At 59.4% G+C, this 19,152-nt stretch overlaps 1 protein-coding gene and 1 long non-coding RNA gene across 2 annotated transcripts in view; one reads left to right on the top strand and one right to left on the bottom strand.

The window, feature by feature from the left end:
* Positions 1–4,241, top strand: part of DNAI1 (dynein axonemal intermediate chain 1) — a 245,842-nt gene extending 241,601 nt beyond the window's left edge. Inside the window, exon 20 of the mRNA XM_067530888.1 lies at positions 3,276–4,241. Coding sequence (XP_067386989.1) covers positions 3,276–3,380 — 105 coding nt within the window. The 3' untranslated portion in view covers positions 3,381–4,241. The remainder of the gene's footprint in view (positions 1–3,275) is intronic.
* Positions 4,242–11,855: 7,614 nt separating this feature from the next.
* Positions 11,856–17,843, bottom strand: LOC137141769 (uncharacterized). The gene is made up of 2 exons (XR_010916732.1): positions 17,706–17,843; positions 11,856–12,554 (listed from the first exon to the last, which is right to left on the bottom strand). It is a non-coding gene; the product is annotated as an uncharacterized lncRNA (long non-coding RNA).
* Positions 17,844–19,152: the final 1,309 nt, after the last annotated feature.

The following is a 19,152-nucleotide window of genomic DNA, read 5'->3' as shown; positions in this document are numbered from 1 at the left end:
CCCCTAATCATTTTCGTTGCCCTCCACTGAACTCACTCCAATTTGTCCACATCCTTCCTGTAGTGGGGAGTCCAAAACTGGACACAATACTGCAAATGTGGCCTCACCAATGCCGAATAGAGGGGAATAATCACTTCCCGCGATCTGCTGGCAATGCTCCTACTAATGCAGCCCAATATGCTATTAGCCTTCTTGGCAACCAGGGCACACTGCTGACTCATATCCAGTTTCTTATCCACTGTAACCCCCAGGTCCTTTTCTGCAGAACTGCTGCCTCGCCCATCGGTCCCCAGTCTGTAGTAGTGCCTGGGATTCTTCCGTCCTAAGTTCAGGACTCTGCACTTGTCTTTGTGGAACCTCATCAGATTTCTTTTGGCCCAATCCTCCAATTTTTCTAGGTCACTCTGTCCTACCCTTGCCCTGCAGCGTATCTACCCCTCCCCCAACTTAGTGTCATCTGCAACCTTGCTGAGGGCACATGTAAGTAGGGTGTTATCTCCTGGGTAGGAAAGAGTGGGCAGGATTCTTGGCAGCTGGAGGTGGAAGGAAGTATTTCTGACTACTGCAGCAGCTTGATTAGCCAGGTGTAGCAGAGAGTCAAGTGTGACTGTGACAATTGGTGCCTGGATATCACCAAAACACGGAGCCATCATGGATTCTGCAACCTCTTCATCTTAGTCCTACAACTTGAGTTGAGTTTGAGCCAGCTGCGGGTCACCCAGGTGTTTACTTCTTCTGCACCATGAGGGATCTGGGTGCGGGTGTTGTCTGCCTCAGATGAGAACTGTATGGCTATCTGCATGGCTGGCTGTTGAGACGGAAACATCTCAGTGTCGCCCAATGATATAGACCATACCATGGCCATCCTGCATCTGACCACACCAGTGAAAGTAATGCCAGCCACCTGGATGGGAAGCTGTGATGGAATGTCTCCAGATGTGGGTTATTTTCCTTTCAGCACACTGACACCGTCCTGCAGCAGCGTGCAGGGGTTTTGGGAGTCTAATCCAGGCAGTAACTACAGCAAATCCCATCAATACAAACAAAATCTGCATTCAGGGGAATAGATTTCTTTCTCAAAAAAAAAGATAATAGAGTTTGACATTTAGTGCCGATCTGTCTCTCCTGCTCCGCCACCCTCCCTCTCCCAATGTTTAGCTTTGTGTCAAAACTGGGGGAAGTGATAGCGGCATCTGCTCGTTTGCTTAAATTACATCCCATGCGCCTGTTAAATTGCTGTTCCCGGGAATCACTCCTGACAGTGTGTAATCCAGGCTATAGAGTAAATTTGCTCCGTGAGACGGCTGGAGTCTGTGACATCCGATTGGGCGGGAGGATTATGGAAGAGGGGTGCTGGATCAGCCAGCTCTCGGCAGTGTATGATGTGCAGGCAAAGAGAGCCCCTTTTAAAATGTAATGCTCCCTTTTCTCCCCCTTGGTATTACCTGTCTTTGAATTTGCAAGTGGCCCTGTCTGAGCATTTTATTTTTAACAGGAGAGCTGGCAACTGGCTCCCTTTCCTTCATAATTGCCTCTGTGTTTAGAATTGAACAGATTGTAATGGCCCCAGCACTTGGCGCCTTCTTTTTGGGGAAACGATGGAATGAGCTGCTCAGCTGCCTGGGGTCCCAGCTTGTTCCCCAAGCAGCGTCTCTACCTCTCCTTGCGGTTGGAGAGAGGACGATGGTTTGCCTGCCCCCTGGACTCCATCCTGCCCTTGAAGCTTTGACACGTTGTTCCCAGTAAGGCGCTCGCGTACCCAGGTGAAGAACCCGGTCTAAGTGCTTAGACTCCCTTAGACAGAGCATGTGCTGCCACCCCTGTCCTCGGAACTGCGCATGGGAGAATGAACCTGGGTATTGTTCATTCCTGCTGGGCCAGCCCTGAGCTGGCTGGTGAACCGAACCGTCACTGGTGAGCTATCAGGTCCAAATTAGCCTGCTCCAACTTAGAGCCAAGTTTTGTTGTGCAGCTCCGCCCCCACCTCGCGTGCTGCAATCCTGGTAGATCTCTTATGCTAAACCGGCTTAGGGTGCATTTGGTTGGTAGCCGTATGGGAGATCTGCAAGGAAATCCCAGTTACAGGAAGTTGTTTTGGTGCCTGCGCAATGAACCACACCCTGGCGTGGAGCTCGGGAGCGCTGGGTGGGGGAGGTATCGTCTTTCAGACCAGATGTAGAAACTGACACAAGTCCTCACAGCTTGTCCATAAGGAGTCCATGGCACGTCTTGCCAGAGAATTGTTCATAATTTTTAGCATCCAAAAGTGTGGCAGGCATGTCCCATGACACATGCATACACAGATTCTGCCGTGACGAGATTAAAATACAGATTTTAGACCTGACCCCACTGGTGAGGTCGATTTACTATGAGCAGGGCAGGAGTAGGGTTAAGATAAGGGCTCTGATAAGAAGCTCACCTGGTCACTCAATTTAGGGACGTGCGTTTCAGTCTAAGGGTATTTAATTAGTGTGTGCGATCACTCAGCATCATGGCAGGCGCGTGCAGGAGGGTTTTGAATGAGGAAAGGGGTTGGGAAGGCATTCCTCACATACGCTGATGGGCGGCACACAGGTGTGAATGGGTGTAGGAAAGAAAGGGTCTGTATGGTTGCAGAGTGTTAGCCCTGGTACCCAGACCAGACTCCAGCCGGGGCCACCGCGCTCTGTTGAACCGTGCCTCTCCCCACCCCCGATTATTTCCAGTTTGACGCACTACAGTTTGCACTGCCTCCCGTAAAGTGTTGTGCGGTGCTTGGGTGAGTGGCAGGGCCCAGACGGGACGCGAGTCCCACGCATGGGGCCCTGGGTGTGGTTCTGGAAGGCGGCTGGAATGCACCATAGCATGCGGATGGAGCCTGGAACAAAGCCTGCCGTGCCTTTGGCACCCCTGGTGGGGAGCTCGAGGGAGCTGTGCTGTGCGGACAGCATCTATGGGCGTGCAGGGAGCCCAGCAGCACAGGAGGGTGGTCAGTGGATTTACTGACCTTGGCCCACTCCACACACACTAGCTAAACATAGGGTGGAGTGCAATCACCCAGCTGCAGAGCCTGGTTCAGCACCGGCCCCCCTGCCCAAAGCCTGGCTGTTTGGGCATGGTGTGGGGGTCCCCCCCCATTCAGCCTCGGCAGACTTCCCAATGCCGCGTTCTCTGGGCTCCACTTCCCGATTCAGCCAGGCCCTGCTCCCTCAGCGGCCCCGCCGGCCAACCCCCCGCTCCGGGGGAGTCAGTGGGGCCCTTCCACTAACGGCTCCGACTTGCTGTTTTCTCGCTAGGAGAAGAAAGGCCAAGAGATCCAGAAGGGCCCCGAGGTGGAGATCGCGAAGCTGGACAAGCTGCTTAACCTGGTGAGGGAACCGGAGAACAAGCCCACGAAGTGAGCGAGGAAGAAGCCCAGCCTGCTCCCAGCTGCAGACCGGCTCCTCTCCGGCCATGTGCCCGGGAAGCACCAGGCTCTGCAAACAGGTTCTCCTCTGATGGGCTCTTCTTTGTCAGGCAGGCAGCCTCCCTCCGAGCCTCCTGTCTCGCACGCAGCAGGAACGCTTGGCTTCTGCAGCCCAATAAACAAACACCTTGAAAGGACGCTAGTTTGCAGAGCTGTCACGCGGACTGTGCTGGCTCCGTGCCACCCGCAGCCGGCGGCGGGAGGGGGGGAGATGGCCACCCCCTGACATATCACACAGCCAGGGCCCCATCCTGCAGTCCTTAGGCGAAGTTCCCTGTGACTCCACTAAGAGCAGTGGCTGCGTCGGGACTGCAGGACCGGGCCCCGCCCCGGGAGCCGTGCCCCCCCTCTCACCCCTGAGCGATGCCCCCGCTGGAGTCAGCGCTGCCAGATCAGATCTGCAGCACCAGAACTCTGTCCAGCGCCTCCTGCACAGGTATAACACACACCCGGCACGCCATGCTTCACTGGCGGACGGGCCACTGCCTTTCCCATGCGCTGGCGCAGCCCTGCTGGCTGATGGTGTCTGTCTGAAGCGGTGCAGGGAGCAAAGTCAACCGGCTGGCCCTCCTGCCATTCCTTCAATCCACGCCTGATTCTGCATGAGCTGAGTTAATGACGGCGTCGACACGGGGGAGTCCTCAGCCTCGGGTGCTGAAGAGGAAACTGCTTTGTGGTTGCTCGTGGGGGAGGCAGGGAAGGAGGGTTGCACCCTCTGGGTGTCCAGTGGCAGATTGGGGCTGGCTGGGCGGTGTGGGCTCCCCCCGTCTCCAGCGTATCGTTCTCAGCTGGCAAGGCGCAGGGCGTGGCATTCGCGGGGAAGGAGATGCTGGCTGCAGAGCTATGGAGTATCAGAGCCCTGGCGTTCACGGAGGGAAAGGAGACTGGCTTCACGGCCCTCACTGTGTGATTGACCAACTGACGGCCGTGACGGGCTTGCTCTACGTAGGCCAGGAGGGTGTTGGCTATGCAGCCTCCAGGAATCATAGCCCCTGCTGGTGGAAGGAAGGGGAGTCCCTTAGAGGTGCATCTCACGCTGGGAAACACACCCACCATTCTCCATCACTGGATAGAGGGCAGTGGTAAAAAGCTTCGGCTCCCTTTCTACACTAGAGCTTCCATCAGTAGAGAATTGAACGTACCCGGTGCGGATGGGGCCCCAGGGACTGGGGAAAGACGGAACAAATCCCAATATGCCTGGACATGCGCCCTCATGGACTAATGTCATGGGGTGCCAGTAAGATGGGGGTCTGTAACCAGCAAAGAGCTGTGCTTTGCTATCTAAGTGCTGGTCTCTTCCTGGAAAGGGGAGAAGAGCTAGGCCTGGTGCCCAGCTCTTTTCTGGGCGTCCTGCTATGAACTGAGGGGGAGGGAGCAGAGAGGGAGAGGTGGAGACATGGTCTCTGATGTGGGTGGTAAGACCCTAGCCCAGCTAAGGGGACTAAGGCCCAGACCTTCACTTTGTGGTTTGCAGTGTTCTTGCAGCTGTGTTGGTTCCCAGCTAAGAGCGAGACGAGGCAGGTGAGGTCATTTGCTGTATTGGACCAGCTTCTATTGGTGGAAGGCTCTGCGTAGCGTGAAGGCTTGTCTCTCTCCCCAACAGTTGTTGATCCAGTCAAAGACATTACCGCCCCCACCTTGTCTTTCACAGCTCTTCAGAGGTATTGAGGCTCCCAACCTCCAGGGAAGTCAATGGAAGGTAGGAGTCTAAATACCTTTGAGGCCCAGCCCATAATGACTGACAGGCACCCAAGGGCATGCAGGCGAGGTGATGTGAGACCTAGTGCCACAGATGACAGCGCGGGGTTCAGGTTGGCAGAGGCGTTGGGGGCCTACAGATCTGCTGTTACAGTTACACACACCAAAGAACTGAGTCACGTGTAACACTAGTGAAACTCCACTGACGCAAGAACTACCCCAGGGACGGAGCTGGCCCAGATCATCCAGAAGGCTGTTATGAATGTAGCATGTTCCTAGAGCACAGTTATCCCCACAGCTGGGAGAGCCGAGAGCATCCCGCTTTGTCTCCGATTCCCGGCCTCAGCCAGGAGCAGGAATACCTAGGCCAGGGGCACCCTCTTTTTGATTCCACCCTGCTAGGCAGCAAGCTGAGGAGGCACATGGAAAGCGACAGCTACCTGCTTCCGCTGCAAAGTTCAGCCCAGGCTCCATGCCGGGAACACCCCAAGGTCTAAGGTGGCTTGAATCTGGGGATGATTCAGGCCCATCCCTGAGACTGGGCAAAATCCCAGTCATGAGGGGACCAGAGACCTAACGGGTGGAAATAATCTTCCTACAAATCTGATTGGCAATGCACAGAGAAAAGAAATCCCCACCCACGAGCTGCTCCAGGCGCTGAGTGCAGATACAGATGTCTTTCCTACTATTCGCACTCCCTGGAATCCCTTCAGGTCCTCAGCCATTCATAAACTCAGCCGTGCATGGAACCGGCTTGGGCTCCGCATACCCCTTCTCTCCTGCCGATCACCACGCCTGGCTAGAGAGGGTGGTGCCCCTCACACAGGCCTTATTCATGTCATGCCACCCACCAGCACTGATTCACTCGGGGCTTTATTTAGCACAGCTTAATAGTATATCTCGGAAAGGGCTGAGTAATGCAGAGCCTTGTCATTCCTGCACGCTTCAGGGCACCGCCAAACCCAGCGGCTCGCATTGCAGGCCACTCCTACCTGCCCTTTGGAGACCCCTGCCCTGAGCAAATGCCTTTTAAAGCCTTCCTCTGGGCCAGTCTTTCAAACCCAGCTGCCTAGAGGACCAGACATCGCTGGTGATGGAGGCGGGGCGGGGGAGGGTCCCGTCTGTTTAAGGAGGGGTTTTCAAAGGCACAGTGTGGAATTAGGTGCCCAATTCCCATTGGCTTGCCATGGGAATGAGGGGCCTAGCTGCCTCTTAGCCTGTGGAAAAATGACCCCTCTTAATCAGGACTTCTTCCCTCATTGTGCAGTCCAGAATTGCCCCATGGCTTTGCCCCACCCCATCTGTGCCCATCCTCACTTCCTCTGCTAGCTAGCGTCTGGGCTGCGCTCCGGCCATGCGGATACTCTTTGTACACGTCTCTCTCTGGAGGGCTGCAGCATATAAACTCTGCGTGCTCTTCCTGCCGCTGTTCGGCTCTTTCTAAAGGGCGCCTTGAAACGCCAGGACCTGTCACTGAGCTGTGAGCTCTTGTGCCTGTGTTAATCGCTGCCCCCTCCATCCTAGCAGCGCCCCACTGTGGGAGGGGGGGTCTCCAAGCACTGGCCACACATCAGCCGGGCTGGGCTGGGCACGCCAGCTGCTCCGGGCATCCATCAGCAGGTAAATAAAAGCAGCAAGGCAGCCAATGACGCCACCAACCCCAGCTAGGCAGTGCAGCCCGCTGAAAAGCCTGGGCTTGGGCACCATGTCAGCCCCTCGCCTCCACCACACACGCTGTCATTCCCACACACGCTGGCACCCGCAGGTGCCCGCTGAGCCTTGCCAACATGTGGCTGAGCCAGGTACACTGTGTCCAGGATGAGGCTTTGCTCATCCGTTTCCATATGTCATTGCAGGCCAGGCCCGGGCCAGTGGAAGGCTGGGCTGTAGCATGCGGCTACCTCTGCTGTCCCGCTCCTTTCACCCAGGGACAGTTTGGCCCGCAGTCTGATATGCTGAGGCAAGCATTTGCTCGTCCTCCCTGCCCTGTGTGGGACCCTGGAGTAGAGGGGCTGTTTCTGTTGCCAGCCCTCGGTCAGATTGTCTGCACAAAGCCCCTCTCTGGGGTGGGCCTGTGCCACTCATCCCCCCCCCCCCACTCTGGTTTCTGGTCGCCGACAGTCTTTGGGAGAGTCTGCCCCAGCGCAGCCTGGCTCAGTGGCGCCGCCCTTGCTGGCGTGGTCATTCTGGGCTGGCGTCAGGAGCAGGCCAGCCTGGGCCTAGTTTTGCTCTGCTCTTGGCTTGACCAGCAGTTGCTCAGGGTTGAGCGTAGCCGGTCGAGCGTTGTTCTGCAGGGCGGAAGGTGGGTTTTTGTTGTTGTTGTTGGGTTTGTTACTGAGCAAGGCTTTGCAGGCGGGGCTGGGCGCTTTCCTCTGCATAGCGTTTTAGCTGCTCCAGTGCTTCGTGGCAGAAGGATTATTTGCCGCTTTGGTTGAGTTAGCACCAGAAGTGGAATAGGCCTGTCTGCATGTTGATTAGCAGGGGGAACAGGGCCGGTTCTGCTCTGCTGCTGTGATTGCCAGAGCCCTGGCGGTGTTGGGGGGTTGTTCGCCAAACATCAGACATGAAGAGAGTCGTGTGGGGTTTGGGTCCAACAGATGCAAGTGACTATTAAAGTTGGGCCCCCGCCTCCCCTTCTGTATCCTAGAATGGGCTGACCACTGCGGCTGAATTTCTTTAGTACTAGTTTTACTGGGGGCGGGGGAGCTCTCTAGTCATTCCTGTAGCGCGTCGGAGGATCACAGATCTTGGTCTCTAACTCCTTTTATAGCCCGTCAGAAGCTCCCCGATCATTCAGGATGAGACCCAGAGACGTAGCAGTGAATCTGCATTCAAAGCGCCACATCGCACTCACACGGTCATCTGTTAGGCGGCTTTCTCTAAAATACTGGTTTTCTCCAGGTTGGCACATCAGCGCTATGTGCGCCGGTCAGCCCCACGGCAGGTCCAGGCACTGCCCACGGCAGGTCCAGGCACTCATGCACACACTATCTCTTGCTCGCCCACACCGATTGCCTGCACCTGTACACATCTGCGCGCACATTCCTGCACGCCCGCTCTCGTCTGTGACCCACACATGCCGTGGCGGCTGTCCGCTGGCCCCGCCGCGTTGCAGTGCTTTGCTGCTGTGTCTCCAAGGCACTGCACGCCGTGGCGGCCCGTCCTCGCCAGTAGGCCCTGCACTCGTGCATGACTCGGCTCGCACGCCGGTGGAGCGCACACAGCTGTTAGCATCGCAGCTTCGGCTGACTCCAGGGCTTAGCCCCGCTGATTACACAGGCAGATCCCCCCCTTCGCCTGGCCTTAACCCAGCAGGGTGCTGATTGCCTCCCGCACCTCGTCAGCTCCCACTGACTTCAGTGAGCGCAGAACCGGAGCGGATCGGGCCGTCTCCGTGACTGGTCCTGAGCCTTCCCTGCTGACATGCATTTACCTGGCTGAGGACAGCCCAGGGGCCGGGCCCCAGCAAAGGTCCGTAGCTGGCCATGGCACAGTCCCCGCTGTACCCCACGTTCCTTGCCAGGCCCAGCCCCACTCACGCCGTCCTGGCCTGCTTGCTAACAGCCAGCGGGAGGGAGCAGCCGTGTCCTGCCTTAAATACCCGCGCAAGGCCCCCCTCTCGGGGCCCTCAGCATGGGCCTGAAGTTAGGGAAATGAGCTGGCTCTGCTGGGACTTTCTCCATCACTGCAGTAACTAGAGTGACTCTCCTCCCGCAGACCAGACCCGGTGTCACGTGAGCCTGGCGCTGTGAGCACTGTGCAGCTCCTAACCCTGCGTGCCAGGGCACGGATTTTTTTCAAGGGCAACACTGCTGTCTGGTTCTCTTATGCTACCAGCAGCTTGTCTCCAGGGCGCTCAAAGCGCATTTCTAAGCCCCACCATGTGCTTGCGAGGAGGGTGTCTTGACCCATTTTATAGGGCGGCACAGCCTGGATATGCCTCATCTGAGATCACACGGGGCGTGAGAGGCAGGGCTGGGCGCTGAGCCCACGCAGCTTAAAACCCAGCCCGATGCTCTCACCACTAGATGATGCTTCCTCTCCCTGTATCCTCTGCCCGCAGAGCACATTGCCATGCGGCCCCCTGGACATCTTACCCTAGATTCCTGCCAGCTCAGCGACGAAATCAAAGCAGAGCACGAAGCATCTCCCTATTTAATGTGAGAGTTTTATTATTCTAGTAAAAACACAACCGCAAGGGGACATGTTACACCTGACGGCGAGTCATTGCCATGAGAAGCCAAAAGGAAACACAGTCAATCTGCCTCTTAGCAACTGAAAGAACAGAAGCCACCTGGGTGAGGAGCGTGGATCCAACCCCAGAGGACCCTGCTGGAAACCCAGTCCAGACCCTCTGCCCCACTCTCTTATTGCAACACAGACCCCTGCTAAGGCCTTTGTCTGAGGAGCATCTACCTATTGTGTGGCTGTAAACTTGGCTGCAGGTGGTTTACTGCGGCTTTGATAATGCACAGTGCTCAGTGAGGGCAAGGAAGCATCAGGGCGGACAGCGGGGGACTGATGCTGCGTCTCTCCGGGCAGGGGCCTGCAGTCAGAGAGATGACAGGTGCCAACGGACGGCAGGGAATGGCTTGCTATGAATTCCACTCATCACCCCCTGGCGCTGGTACCAGCTGACGCCTGAATCGAGTTAGGTTGGAAGCTCCTTTGATTTGTTCTCCGAGGTATCTCAGGACTCCACCGGCCCAGAAGCTGCAGTGGCTGCGTGTTCCCAGTGCCCTCCCCTCACGCCCCGGCTGAAAGTAGAGCGAGCACCTCTAGCCGTAAGCTGGCGGCAGCACGGTGGGACAATCCGCCTGGGCTAGTGACGGCAGCCTACAACTGCTGGGCTAATCCCTGCCCAACAAGCCCCGTGTGTCCAGGAAGCACCCAGGTATGAGGAGCCCTGGCCCTCCGGCACAGGGAAACCACCTCCCAGCAGAGGCAGCACATTGAAAGGAGGGCATCCAGGACAGGGCATACAGCTAGAGAGGGGGCACCCTTCTCCCCCCAGCCACCTGGCCCGCTTTACCCAGCCCTGCCGGACCGTCTCTGCCCCCAGGGAGTGGCAGGTCCCAGCCACATGATGCGTGTTGCCAACGGGACAGGGGTTAATTCCATGGCATGTGGGTGCGAACGCCAGAACTGAAACAAGGAGAGACACGGGCTGGGCTGGCCCAACCCAACTGCGCCGTGCCCATGAGCACCTGGTAGCAAATGCAAGTGCATCGGGCGGGAAGAGGAAATGCTGCTGCTGGCTCAGGTGGCCTGGCGAGCTCCGGGGGCCGAGACGGGAGCGGGTCGGACACCATTCCAGCTGCGGGGTGGGCAGATGGCTCCGACACCCGGGACTGCCTCCCACCACGGGCCCCCCCGTGCAGCGAGGAGTGTTACGAGGGCAGCGCTGGGGTGGGGACAAGCCCTGTTCCTATCTCGGCAAGCAAAGCAGTGAGCCGGCAGGTGCTGCGCTCGCCTTCTCTCGTTTCTGACATCCCCCTGCCTCTCGCTGCCCCCTCACCTTTTCCTGCCAGCCTCTCTCGCGCTTTCCTCCCTCCGTCATTTGCTTGGTGCTGCTGGGTGACAAATCACAGGCTGCCACCGCTGGGCCTTGTTACCTCTCCAAGCCCATCCTGCCCTTCCCCTTGGCAGGCTAACAAAGGCCCAGAAGCCCCGAGGGTATTCAGGCTTCTAACCCCCATGGATTTCAGTGGGAGTTAGGCACCTAAGTGGCTTTGGGGATCTTGCCCAAACGGTCTGACTCAGGAGTTCTCTCGAGCCAGGCAACGCCCCAAACCAACCCTTCCAGCTGCCTCGTCTATATTTAACGACGGTAAGCTGCCGGCTCCCGTCTGTCCGCCCACGTAGGTTTTGTCAGCGCACAGACTCTGGCGGGTGTTTCCCTTTGCGTTCACGCTGCTGATGGTGGCCGGCTGGCCGGGATGGGGAAGCCAGGCCCCGCGGCGGGTCCCTGCAGGCTGCTGGTGCCTCAGGAGAAACTGCCTTCGCCAATCCCCAGCAAACAGAACGGCCTGAAGGCAGCTCCGCCAGCCAGAGAAGGTCTTGGAGAGAGAGTGATCATGGGGGGCACACGTCCTGCCCTAGGGGATCTATAGCCACCCTGACCCTAACCCTTTGTGTGACCTCACTAGCCCCCGCGTGGGACTCACCCAGCCATGACAAGCACGGCCGGCCCCGAGGCAGGGCGGCCCCGAGAGCGCGAGTCCTTCGCTGAAAGGCCCAGCCCCAGTCAGTCTCCTCCTCATTGCGAGTCACTTCCCCCCCAGCATCCATTCTGCTGAGCCCCCCACATCCGCGCAGCCCCTGCCCCGACACACGCGCCCCCCCTTCTCCCTAGGGCGGCTGCTGTGAGAGCTCCGAGGCTGGCCCCCTCTCCCCCCGGCTGTTCAAAGTCCTCGGTCAGGTCCAAGGCAACTCTGGAGGGTCCAGTTTAGAAGCGAGGAGGCGGACAGACATCGAGCCGTCCTGGAAGCCCTCAGCACCCTTAGCTGTCCCGGGCCAGCGAGAGACTCAAGGCTGCAGCAGGTACTTCTCCTCGTTCTTCGCCTCGTCCGTGTCCGAGGACGGGCTCTTCTTGGGGCAGGAAGGGGTCTGGCAGGCCTTGCACAGGATCAGGAAGAGGACGAGGATCAGCAAGGCGATGACGCAGTTAAAGGAAATCGCAACGACTGCTCCAGTGGACAGCGCTGACCCCATCGCCGCTCCCCGGCCCAGCGGGGCAGTCAAGGGAGAGGCCGCTCGCTCCGCTGGGGAAGGACGGTCTCCCTTCTGCCCATGGACCCCGGGGCCTCCGTCTGCTCTGGGAGAGACCCCGGGCCCGACGACGGAGCCTGCGGGGCCCACCCCAAATGCATTGGCAGGGGAGGAGCGGAACGGCTGGGTTTAGAAGCGGGCTTTAAACCCTGGCTCTGGGCAGGCCCCCGACAGTTTTTGCCCTGTGGCCCTAGGAGCTCTCATCCCAGGCAGAGCAGCAGAGGAGGTGAATTGTCGCCTGACGAGGTGCTTTCGCATGGAGGGGGATGACGAGGGCGTCGCCTGCCTCTCTCCTCTCGGCAGGGGGCTGGTTTAGGTCCCAGCCACCCTCCCCTGCCGCAAGGGCATGACGCGGCTCTCCCGCCCGGCTCTCCGCTCGCAGTGGGGCCGCAGGTGGCGGGATCTCCCCTAAGCTCTTGCGTTGGGTGGTGCTGGAGGCCCAAGGGGATGCCAGTCGCTCAGATCAGGCAGCGTGGCAGCCCCGGCGCTCTGTCGGCTGGGCAGCGCGACGGCGACTGTTACTCCTCGGCTGCTTCCTGTGCCGAAGGCTCCCCCAGGCCTCCCGCTTCCCCGGCGCCAGCAGCTTCGATCCCGGCTGTACCGCCGAGGAGGGAGTCGCGTCCTGATGTCACCCACGCGCCTAGGAAGGTAAAGACAAGGACAGTGTCATCCACTGGGCAAGCGAGACTAACGGGGCAGCCAGGACGGGTCCTTTTCCCCCCCCACGGGCCTCAGTCCTGACCAAGCACGGGCGGGGCGTGACTAAGCTGCTGCCATCTTGGCTCCCTGGATGACAGGCACTGGGGGGGGTCAGACGAGCTCCCTGAACCCTGGCGGGCTGAGGAGAGTTTGCGGTCTCTCTGGGGAGCTGAGCCGGCCCCGTGATAGCCAGTGGTGCAGCGGGAAGCCAATGCAATTTGAAATACTTCCAAGGCAGGCTGGCTAGCTTCTCCATGAGCGTGGTGTGCTTGGAGGGGCAGGGAAGGCGGACAGAGAGAGAGAGAGAGATTGCCAATCAAGATCAAGTCCTGTCCCCACATGCGACCCGCCAAAGACATGGGCCAAGCCACAGGGCTGGTTACGTACACCCAGCAGAATGGGGACAAAGGTGCATGGAGAACCTGGATCCAACATGTCTCCGCTGGGATGCTTCCCACCTGCTCCCCCTGCTCTGTCCGCCCCTGGCTTAGCTGGATGGCTACGGCCACCCTGGTCCCTTGGGCCCAGCAGCAGTTCCCACCTTACGGCTGTCTGGTAGCCCTTGTGTAAGCAGCAATGGGTGGGTGGGTATCTGAGTTCACGTGGGCAGGTCCCTACAAAACCTGCCACCACGGCTGGCCCTACCCAGCCCCGTGTCGACTCGGGAAAGAGGCCAAGGACTGCCCAGAGGTAGGAGACTGAATGAAGGGGAACGCTGCAGCTCATGGGTGAAGCATGCTGGGGGGGGGAGGGACCGCACGGAGGGTGATTTGAGCTCCCGCTGCCTGGGTCAGCCCTGTTGACACTAAACATTTTGGCAGGGAGATTAAACCTCGGATTTCAGGACGTCGGCGGAGCGCTAATGATCAGAGACCAGGCCAAGACCTCAGGGCGGGGTAGCTTATCCCACATCTGCTCCTGGGGTTCTGACACCTTCCCCTGGAGCAGCTGGTGCTGGCCACTGTCAGAGACAGGACCCTGGGCTCGATGGACCCTGGCTCTGAGCCAGGCTGGCAGTCTCTGTGTTCCTGTGCCCTGTCTCCAATCCAGCATCCTTTGCAGAGCACTGAGCTCCCCTGCAACGCAGGGTCTGATGTTTAAATCCACCCCGTGAGCTGGGACGGGCAGGACTGACTTCGGCATTAGCTGGGCTGCTCAACGCCGCAGCCAGAGGCTCTGCACAGAGCTACACGAGGGAATATGGGCGAGTCCAGAGTGACCGCCCAGGAAACTGCCCTTCACCAGCGGAGCCTTTGCACGTTACCATGGGAGTGCTGCTCTGGGCTCCACAATGCAGTCTCTGTTCCCCGCCCGGCAGTTCGGGCCTAATCCTGGAGGGTGCTGAGTGCCTCCTGGGAAGTGATGAGTGTCCTCCATGGCCGTCGACGTGGACGCTCAGAGTTTTGCAGAGCTGGGCGGCACAGGCCCCCGTGTAAGTGCCCACTAGGTTCAAACGGGGCCCTGTGGGGGTCTGGAGAGAGGGGCTCTACCCGAACAAAAGAGACGCCGCCACCCGGCTAAAGGAACAGGAATCAGCCAGGCATCGTCCCTGGACACAAATCGCCGGGGGGCAGGACAACTGGAATCCCAGCAGCATCTGGGTCAAAGCCTGCGTGGCCGAACTACGGCCGCCCATTGAGCCTCCTACCCCACCGCAGAGAGGAGGCTAGCTGGAGTAATGGGGGGGAAATGAGCCACTGGACACTTCAGGTGAGATGCTGGAAACATTCCCACAGCTGGCAGATCTGGCAGGGTGAGGAGTCGTCCCTTCGAGGGAAGAGGGAGCCCGCTGCCCGGTTCTTTTAAAGCTAGGACTGGGCAAGAAATCAACTGTAGGAAACAAGCCAGGACCCAACAGGCTTTTTCTAGCTCCGAGATCTCGGAAGCCTGAGGGGCCATGCCAGGGTTCAGCTCTGACGCCCTACTCCCACTGGGGGCACAGGACAGGGGCGTCTGCCCAAACAATAAGCACCCAGCCGTCCCTACGATCGCATGCACAATGAAGAAGCGTCTTGGAACGGCTCCTTTCCCAGCACAGCCATTCGACCTGCAGTAACCCACTGCCAGCCGCCTTATGTAAGCAAAACCCATTCCCAGGCTCAGAGCAGAGCCACGCCACGCCACTCTACTCCCCCCTCCTCCCCCCGCAAGGTCATTGCGCCACCTCCCACCCCATACAAACGTCCATTTCCTCAGTCTCTGAGAGGAGGGCTGGGCTCCAGGGACACCTCCGGAGCGAAAGGGTCAAGCTGACTGACACAGGGCTTCATCCAAGCATTCGTCGGCGCTGAGCCCAGAGCTGGGAGGCAGTGGGGAGCTGAGGGGGCAGCGCAGCGCACCACTCCCCCGTCTGAACTCAAGGAACAATTTCTCCTCTCACATGTAACAAAGCGTGGCGTGTGTGTTCTTAAAGAGACTCCATCCAAGCGCGATGCGTGCATCCTTAAAGGGCCACGGACAGCGTCAAGCGTCTCTGATTACAAATCAAAGCACAAATTTCCTTCCCGGTTGTTGCTAACAAAGCTCCGGATGATTAAAAATGGGACGTTTAAGCAAATCTAACACCCCTCTCTGCCCCTTCTGCTGTTTTATTTTCTGCCTCCCGCAGTCTGGATAACTGAAATAGCCCCAGCAGTTCTTCCGAAGAGTCAGTTTTACCATGCACCCCTGCTCAGGCAGCAATTTCATTTTCATGTTTGGGCCCCAGCACAAGGCTGCAGCGTCTGGGTGCAAACGCCCCAGCCCAGTTTACGAGTTGGTTTTGTTTTTTAGAAGTTATCCCTGGAATTCACAGAGGAAACATGGCTTCATGATTGTTTTGCTCTTTACAAAAAAAGAAAAACATTCCGAAGCGTGGGGCCAGAGAACTGGAGGTGGTCAGGAATTGTCCAGGTTTTGAAATTCAGCGTCAAGTTTTGTTAACCAGGCTGAAATGACCTTTTTGTTTTGAAGGTTTAGTTTATATTTAAAAGTTTAAAAAAAAGTCTAAATCAAAGTAAAATGTTTCAATTGACCCAATCTGAAAACCAAGTTTGCATTATCGGTTTGTGAAAATGTCTCAGATTTCGACTTCTCGTCAATGTAGCATGGGATTTGTTTGTTTCTTTCTTTCTTTTATCTTGAAAATTGCATAGGATGGGACAGGATTTCATGCCCAGCCCTACTGAGAAGGGCAGAGACCTCCCACCCTATATGTATAAAACTTTCTGCACGGGTGTTTGCTCTGAGAGTGACCAATATTATCTGGAATTAATTATAAGTGTCTGGAAGGACACATAATAGGAGGAATCTGTGGCACCTTTTTTCTGCCACTGTGGGCCGCCACCCACTTTCTTCCTTTTTCCCACCATATCCCAGCATCCTGCTGCAACAACTGGTAGATAAGGGATCCCCGGGGTTTCAGAGAACGCAGCAGCGCCCAGAGTGCATCATTCTCAACCTCCATATAATATGTGCAGGCAAAAGTCACCCCTGGTGAGGTACCACCAGCTTTGGGATGTTACACCAGGGATGGATTTGGCTCTGCGCATTTGATGAGATGCCTCCTCTCCCCCGTCCATCACAAAACTTCAAGGGCTTCCTGCACCGCCCCACCCCAAACCACACAATAGCAAGCCCCCCCCGAAAACTCGCTGTGTGGAAGGAAGGAGTTGGGGAAGGGGACGTGTGGGGGTCATTCCCCATCCTCCAAACGCGGATGCCACAGCAGGGCGGGAAACCTGAGCACTCATTTCCCACCGTCCCCTAACCAGCGGGCCCGGGTCGACGCTAACTGGCAGGCAGTTAGAACGCAGGTAAGGGGGCATCCCCTTACTAGGTACATCCATGCTACGGGAGTCTCAGACGCAAATATAGGGGCTGGCACTCAGTAAAGCAGCTCAAGCATCAGGTTCAACACTGGGCATTACCCCGAAGTGATAAACCAGGCCAGCAACGGGCCAGCCAGAAATTCTGTTCCCACCATACCCGGCACTGCAGAACCAGCGAAGGGCTCCGTCTTCCTGTGCACCATCACATTCTGGGCACTGGCCCGGGCAGGACGCCGGACCAGACGGCCTGATCCAACGTCGCACGTCCCGGGCCCTTTGTGCTGGTGCGCAGAACTCACCGGCAACACAGCGAAGTCCCCGACCGACGCTGGGCACGAGGCTGCTTTGAGGCTGACGGACCCGCTGCACCGGAGGCAGAGGCTACTGGAGTGTGTGAGCGGTGCCAAGTGCCCCGGCCTGCAGATACAACGGACGTGGCTTGCAGGACCAGGCCCCAGGCAAGCTGGGTGCAGGAACAGCACGAAGTTCTCCGTCTGCTGCCAGTTTGTGGCTCTCTCTCTCTTGCCTGGGTCAAAGACCGGATTCCCTCTGGACGCCTCCCCTTTGCCCGCACGCACTGCGTTTGGACGGCCTCTCCCGTGCAGATGGCAGCAGCGCCCGGCCAGATGGAAACACCCTGCCCAACCAGCCACGATGCCTGCCCAACCAGCCACCCTCCCCTCCCCATTCGGCCCCAGGGGCCCGCTGGGACCAGCAGCCAGCTGGCCCGGCAGAGAGGAGAGCCGCAGACCACCCACCTGTGGAGCAGGCTGAGCGGATCCCAGCTGGGGAGCAGGCAGACACCCAGCTCTGAGCCTGGAAACACTTGTGGGAGAGAAGGCGAGCAAAACAACAACCCGGCCAAGGGGGGGAAAGGGGGGCCAAGAGCCTTGGCCAAGAGCAGCCGGGAAACCAAACCCTCCCCTCCCGCCCCCGGCACGGTCCCTCCTGCAACTTTCCACCAACAATGAAACTTTGAGAGGTTCCATCTGGCAGCCCCCAAACTAACCGCCGGGGAAAAACGGCACCGGGGGTTGGGGGGTGTGGGGGGGAACCTCTCGTCTGACACCTGCTGCAAAACCGACGTGTGTGTGTGTGTGTGTGTGTGTGCGCGCGCGTGCAAAGAGCCGCTGGTGCAGGCAGGCTGGGGGTGCGCGTGCCAAGGACGGGGGTGCTCGTGTGTCCGGGCCTGCAAAGAAGGAGGGGGGGGGGCCGGAGCACGGAGGGGGGGCCTGGGCCAGCCCGGAGACCCGGGGGGGGGGGGGGGATGCATCGTGCATTACCTGGCTTGGTGCAGAAGTTGCTCCGGGATCCGTCACCCCCGCGCGGCCAGGAGCCAGCCCCGCGGGGAGGAGGCGGCTCCGGAGGGAAGAGGCTGGAAACCGCAGCAGACACTCCGGAGTAAGAGCGGCGGCGGCGGCGGCGAGGGGGGGGGGAAGGAGGGAGGCGGCGACCGAGCAGCCGCCTCCATGGCCAGGGCACCCCCCGGCGGAGGGAGGGAGGAGCCTTCCCCTCCCCCCCCCCGCTCAGCCAGCCCCCCCCCATCAGAGCCGGGCCCCCCTCCCACGCGCCCGGCGCGCTCCCTGCGGGGCAGCCGAGCGCGGGGGGGTGCCCGGCCGGACCAAGCTCCCGCTGCAGGAGTTCCCGCTTCGCCCCGGGACCCCCACGCGAGTTTTCGCCCCCGGGGCGAGGGAGAGACGGTCCCTGGCCGTGCCCCCGCCGCCTGCCCACGGCGATCGCGGGCCCCCCACGCGCGGCAGGCAGCGCCCACTCGTGTCCCGGCCGCCCGCGCAGCCCGGCTCCCCCCCCACTTCCTCGGGAGATCGCGGGGGCCCCCTGCCGGCGCCTCCCCCCACTCCGCGCCGGCACGCGTGGCCCCCCCCACGCGCGGTCCCAGTTCATCCTTCTCCCTCCCCCCCCCAACACCAGCTGTCTGAGCCGGGGCGGGGCTTCCCGGGCCACGCCTCCGCTTTCCTCCCCTCCCATTGGCGGCCGGGCGCCCACGCGGCTCGGCTCTGGCCCGCCACCACTAGGAGGCCGCCGCCCCTGATTCCCAGCCGGCCGCGGGCTGGCCCGGGGCCCGGATCACCGATGCGCTGGCGGGCTCCGTGGCAGAGGCGATGCCAAAGGGGCTGGGGTTGGAGCCACCTCACAGTGCCCCGGGTCGCTCTGCTTCGCCCCCCCACCTGGTCCCAGCTGCCCCCGGGATGGCCCCTGGGGGCAGCAGCAGCAGCAGCCCGGCTGCGGTGATGGGGGGGGGGGGGTGTCATTATTTTAGTGGTGCCTTAACAGAGGCTTTCGGGGGCCTGCTTCTCTTTGCCCTGTGCCGACAGCCCAGAGTCAGGAGCAGAAGGATTTCCCCCCACTCCCCTTCCGGGGGGCCAGCTGCTCAGGCTCACCGCCAACCCCGACTGTCTGTCTGGAGCGTCCCCGGATGAATTTTGGGAGCCCCCTGCCCAGCCCCCCCCACACACACACACAACAGCCCATCCTGAGCCTGCTTGAGTTGTACCTTCCAGAGGCCTTCGACTGAGGCGCCAGGTGCCTGGCCGTCCCTTCCGTAGCGAGACGTGTATCTTGCTTTTAAATCCTGCCTCCGTTTAGCGCCGACAGGTTGGACACTCGTAAAATCGAAGACCCCTCTCTACCCAGGAGACAGTGCAGGGGCGGGCGAGCTTCCTTCACGTGCACAAACACGGATCGGGAACTCGTGAGGCTGGCAAACCAGCC

This window comes from Emydura macquarii, unplaced genomic scaffold, assembly GCF_026122565.2.
Source record: "Emydura macquarii macquarii isolate MOO-44397 ecotype Brisbane River unplaced genomic scaffold, CSIRO-AGI_Emac_v2 contig_3114, whole genome shotgun sequence".
NCBI lineage: Eukaryota > Metazoa > Chordata > Testudines > Chelidae > Emydura > Emydura macquarii.
This window is presented reverse-complemented; position numbering and strand designations above follow the sequence as displayed.